This window comes from Echinops telfairi, unplaced genomic scaffold, assembly GCF_000313985.2.
Source record: "Echinops telfairi isolate 266 unplaced genomic scaffold, ASM31398v2 ScPeMD7_18;HRSCAF=68, whole genome shotgun sequence".
Lineage (NCBI taxonomy): Eukaryota > Metazoa > Chordata > Mammalia > Afrosoricida > Tenrecidae > Echinops > Echinops telfairi.
In genome coordinates this window covers 89,540,919-89,546,302 of record NW_022103915.1, presented here as the reverse complement: position 1 = coordinate 89,546,302, position 5,384 = coordinate 89,540,919, and the positions used below count along the sequence as shown (strand labels likewise).

Sequence of the window (5,384 nt, the reverse complement as noted above, 5' to 3'; positions counted from 1 at the left end):
TTGTGAGTGACAATTAACTCACAACACCTCACAATGCAAACAACGTAAAGACCCCCTGAGATGCATGCTTGCGTGCGCATAGTCAGAGGTCCCTGACTTCCCCTCCCTTCATTCACGTTCCTGGGGTTTTGTTTGTGTGCTCGTTAGTTGGTTTTTCAGTCACTCTGATTCTGATCTTTGGTTTGAATTAAATCCCTGGGATCTGAATTAAACAAATGGGATATACCGCCTTAAAAATTGAGTAAGATGTGCAGGTTTTCTTATCTTTATGAGGGCCCCAAATCCCAGAGCCACTTATTCCTTGTCTGTGCCTTTCCATTACTTTATAGTTGGAACTAGGTGAGTTCTTCTGGGCCCAGAGGAACCTCCAGGGAGCAGGTTGACAGTTCTCCAGTGTCCTGAGCTGCAGTTGGGTTGTTGGGTTTTTTAATTAAACTTATCTAGGAAGGAACCAGGAAGCCTGGGTTGAGCGCCTCCTCTTGGCTCAGGACAGCTTTGATTATTCAGAATCAACCACTTTCTGCAAGGTGGGCATGACCTGCCAAGGACCAAGAGCAACATGGAAGTTGTGTAAAGCGATATAATGTTGTTGTAAAGCTCTAAGACAGGGGTCCTCAACCTTCCCAATGCTGCAACCCTTTCATGCAGTTCCTCCTGTTGTGGCGACCCCCAACCATAAAATGATTTGCGTTGCTACTTCATAGCTGTCATTTTGCTACAGTTATGAATCGGGCCCATGGGTTAAGAACCACTGCTCTAAGAGGTGTGTGGAATGCCCCATATGTAGGTGAGCAGGTCAAGGATGGCAGGGGCTTTCCCCAACCCAGAACAGAGCGGAGATCAGAACATTCTCCTACTGCCTCCCAAACGGTGGTCGTCTGAGAGAGAGAGGGACGGGCCAAGAGGAAGAACAAGGAGGGGAACTAAGTGCTGGCCCACAGGATGAATTCCCCAGCCTCGCTTTTCAGTATTGCTCCTTCCATTTGTATCCGTTGTCACAATGAGTGTCCTGAAGGAGAGCCTTCTGTTTCCAAACACAGTGTATGTCCAGCCCATCATCAGCAAGGCCAGGCCTGACCTACTAAGAAGCCACTTTCTCCCCACTCTGGAGAAGCTGAAGAAAAAGGCCATCAAGATAGTGCAAGAGGAGGAGCAGCTGAAAGCCGACAGCAAAGGGGACACCCAGGAGGCAGAGCTCCTGATCCTGGATGAGTTCGCTGTCCTCTGCAGAGACCTGTATGCCTTCTACCCCATGCTGATTCGCTACGTGGACAACAACAGGTATGGAAGCAACCAGGGAAGCCTGGCTGCCCCATTCCAGGGCTAACTTGGGCAACAGAATAGGATCACGGAAAGGTGGTGGCAAGTAGTTTTATAGGTGAGAGAAGAGATCCCATACAAGAAGAGGGCACGTCCTCTCCCTCCCAAATACCTCCCTGGTGTGCCGGTGCTGTCTTCAACGATTCAGTGTGGCCCATGGCATGGCCCCCTCCGTCTTCACAGGGGCCCTAGGTGAGAAGAAGTTGCTCCTTCACTCGTCCATTTAGCATATATTAGTGGAGCACATCAGGCATTGGGGGACCAGGAAGGGAGAAAGGAACGATCTCTTCCCTACAGAGCTTTCCTTCACAGGGGGAGGAGGACAGGTACAATCTGAAAGTCCGTTCTCATCTAGAGCAGGGTAAGGGGAATTAAGGATCTCGGTTTTGTGAAACAATGCAAGTGGTGATAAATCCCCACATACCCTTTGATTCAGTGCAATAGGGTGTAACAGTCGTGTCATCCCTCCAAACCGTAGTGCCTCTAGTCCCGTGCCCTGTAGTTCTTGCGCAAGAACGTTATGAAGACCAGAGGGCAAGACTTGCGGACCCTTGACAGGTAAACCAGGCTTCCCAAGGAGAAAGAACAGTGGTACACAGGCTGAAATGGTCAAATAATTTAAGTCGAAATGTTTTAATGGTACAATTCCAATGAATCCAGCAAGGTCTCAGCAACAACCAAAGAATCTCCATTTTCAATAGGCTGTTAACTTGAAAAGTGGCATTGAAGTGGGCATTCCAGGAAGATGGTGTCGCCGTTGCAGCCCATAGAAAGGCGTCTATTGGGCATGCTGATGGGGGTTGAGGAGGGGGCATGCTGGTCATGAGGAGGTTGGTGTGGCTGATGCAGAGTGACAGGTGGGGAAGGAGAGGCCGCCTGGGATCCAAAAGAGCACGGAAGGGACTCTGGCTTTCACGCTGCGTGAGCTAAGTCATTGGAGGTTTCTGGCAAATTAGTGACGTGATCCGATTCACTCATGAGCCTTGTGTTTGGATGGAGGCGGGCCCACAGAACCGACATTGAGTCAGTTCTGTCTCATAACCCTGTACAGGGTTTCCAAGGCTTTAAATCTTTGTGGTAGCAGATAGCCTCACCGTTCTCCCTCAAAGCAGCTAGTAAGTTTGAACCTCGCAGCTCACAGTCCAGCAGTTAACCCAACAGCTCCACCAGAGCATCTAGGGACCTGGTAGAGTGAAAATAAAGGGAGTAAGGAGGCAATTGGGAGCCTCAGATAGATCCCATTAGGCGGTTGATGTGATCCAGAGAGAGGGAAAGGAAACAGACGTTTCCAAGGGCTTGGGTGGGAAGGGCCATGGGAGCTACGGAATGGGTGCGGAGTTGCCATCGGAGGTGATAGTACCTTCTGGAAGTAGACAGTCATGGTGGTTGTTCAACACTGTTAATGTACTATATGGCACATGTGCTAAATGTCACCTGTATTTTACCATAATACTTTTTTGGAACATGTTTTTTTAATTGAAGGTGGCCGAGACCAGGGTGGCAACAGTGAAGGGTGAGAGAATTTGTCAGATAATGGGTCTCTTTTTAAAGTTTATTGGAATTTTCCAGTTTGGGAGACAGTAGGTAGGTCAGATTTTATTTGTTTTTTGAGAGAGAGAGAGAGCAGGGCAAGGAATCACCTGTAGAGATGATAAAATTGAGCCAGCTGCTCCACAGGGAAATGACAAGGCTATGTACTCCCATAAAACCTACAAATCCTATACAGGGACACTATGAAGCTGAATCAACTAGATGACAGTGGAATAGGGTTTTACCGATAATACAGCCTTTCAAATCCATGAGCTTAGGGCACACCAAGGTTCGCTGACAAGGACCATGTTCAACATCTCGTTTGGCAGAGTTGCTACTGGCATCTTAAAAGTTCGTGAGTGGCCATCTTAAAATGCCACATGTGGTCTCTGTCTCAAAGAAATAAGAATGATGAAAACTGAAGACCCATGGAAGCCATTAGACCAGTGGGCCAATGAACAATGCAGAAACATCAGTCTTCAGAACCCTGAGACTAGAAGAACTAAATGGTGCCTGCCTATCCTGACCAACGGCTGTGGAAAGGATCACACTATCCGGTCTTAGGTAGATTGGGGGGAAATTACGGAACAAAATTCAAAATTGTAGAAAAGATCGGACTCACTGGTGAGACAGAGACCTGCGGAGCCACCAAAACTGTGGTATCTTCACCCCCAGTGCAAGGCAGAGTCACTGGGATCTCTGCTCTGGCCACCAGCACTGGCAGCACCAGCCAGGTGCACAGGGTCCCTGCACCCAGTGGTTTGCACATGATCAAGAAGTGGCAGCTCAAATAGGGCAGCAGCATCCAAGGCCATGATCACCAGCCACAGTCCAGGCACCCACACACCTGACTACCATAGCCACCCCTCAGTCCTCCCCAGCCCTGTGCCCAGATGTGTGCAAAGCCCCAATCCAGCTGTGAATGAATGCAGCCTCCACCCAGATAAGCCACAGCCCCAGGGAAGTCAGCCTCTTGTACCCAGTTGATAGGGTTCTCAGGGGTTATTGGATGGGCTCCCGTAAGACTTTACAAAGGTGGAACTATGGGTTATAGAGAGGCTACCTGTCCATAATAGTGTGGTGTTCTCATAATGTACCAATCACATGACATCCTATCTCACAGACAGGCTGTAGAAGAAATGAGGCAAAGGAGCAGAGGAGCATATTTTTAAGGGTGGCTGGAAAAGACAAAGTCTTATAGTAAGTGTGCAAAGACCTTCCATTAGAAAACCAAAATGGTTCCTGGGTTTTGGCACCAAAACACACACACACAAAAAACCAAAAGGAAATAACATGCTCAGCATCCACATTTCTCAGGATGAAAGAAAAAATCCAAGTCTCAAATGACAACCCCAAAGGGTTCCATGGGAAATATTGAACCATGCAGGAGCCTTTTTATTATTATTATTGGAAGGAATACAGAGTCATTGAACCGAAAACAAGTAATTGACCTTGAACCACTTCAGGAAGGTAGCAGTGACCATGAACTACTGGTAATGGTGGAAGAAGTCCAAGCTGCACTGATGGCATTCGCAAAAACAGGGCTCCAGGAACAGATGGAATCCCAATTGAAATGTTCCAGCAAATACATGCAATCTTGGAAGTGCTCACTCCTCTATGGCAAGAAATTTGAAAGACAGCTGTCTAGCTAACTGACTAGAAGAGACCCATATTTGTGCCCATTCCAAAGAAAGATGATGTAACAGAATGTGGAAATTACTGCACATATCAAGCAAGAAAAATGTTGCTGCCAAGCGATAATACAAAAACAATTGCAGCAGCACATTGACAGGGAACTGCCAGAAATTCAAGGCGGACTCAGATGAGGGCATGGAACGAGGGATATCATTGCTGATGTTTCGATAGACTTTGCCTGAAAGCAGAGATTAACAGAAAGATGTCTGTGTGTGTGTGTGTGTGTGTGTGTGTGTCCTGTGCTTTATTGACTGAAAAGGCATTCATCCATGGATCATAACAAATTAGGAATAATATTGCAAAGAATATTAATTTCAGAACAATTATGCTCCTACAGAACCTATCCATAGACCAAGAGGCAGTAGTTCTAACAGAACAGGGGGATAGTACTTAGTTTAAAACCAGGAACAGTGTATGTCAAGGTGGTATCCTTATGTGATCCTTTATCAGTCTGTATGCTAATTACAGCTACAGGGCTTCTGGTCCTAGATAGAGTGGGAGAAAGATGGGAAACACAACTCAAAATTACAACTACCTATATTTATATGTATTAAAATAATATTATATGTGTTACATTCTAATACGTGTATGTTATATATAAATATATACTATATTTATATAATAATAAATATATATTATATATCCTCTGGAGGCTCTCTGGGCACCAAGACCTGCAAGCACCAGGGTCCCGCTCCCCAGTGTCAAGATGCCCAAGAGCAGCGTGAGCTCTGCCAAAGCAGTGGTGATGGAGGAAGCACAGAGGAGATCCTCAGGATTGGCCGCTACATCGGCTCCTTCCTGCAAAAGTCAAAGCCACAAAAAGGCAGCAAGGAATGATA

At 46.7% G+C, this 5,384-nt stretch overlaps 1 protein-coding gene across 1 annotated transcript in view; it reads left to right on the top strand.

Annotated features, from left to right (window-relative positions):
- The window catches only part of RYR3 (ryanodine receptor 3), a 437,519-nt gene that overhangs the window by 372,703 nt on the left and 59,432 nt on the right, over nucleotides 1-5,384 (top strand). The window contains exon 67 of the mRNA XM_013007256.3: nucleotides 1,041-1,281. Coding sequence (XP_012862710.2) covers nucleotides 1,041-1,281 — 241 coding nt within the window. The remainder of the gene's footprint in view (nucleotides 1-1,040; nucleotides 1,282-5,384) is intronic.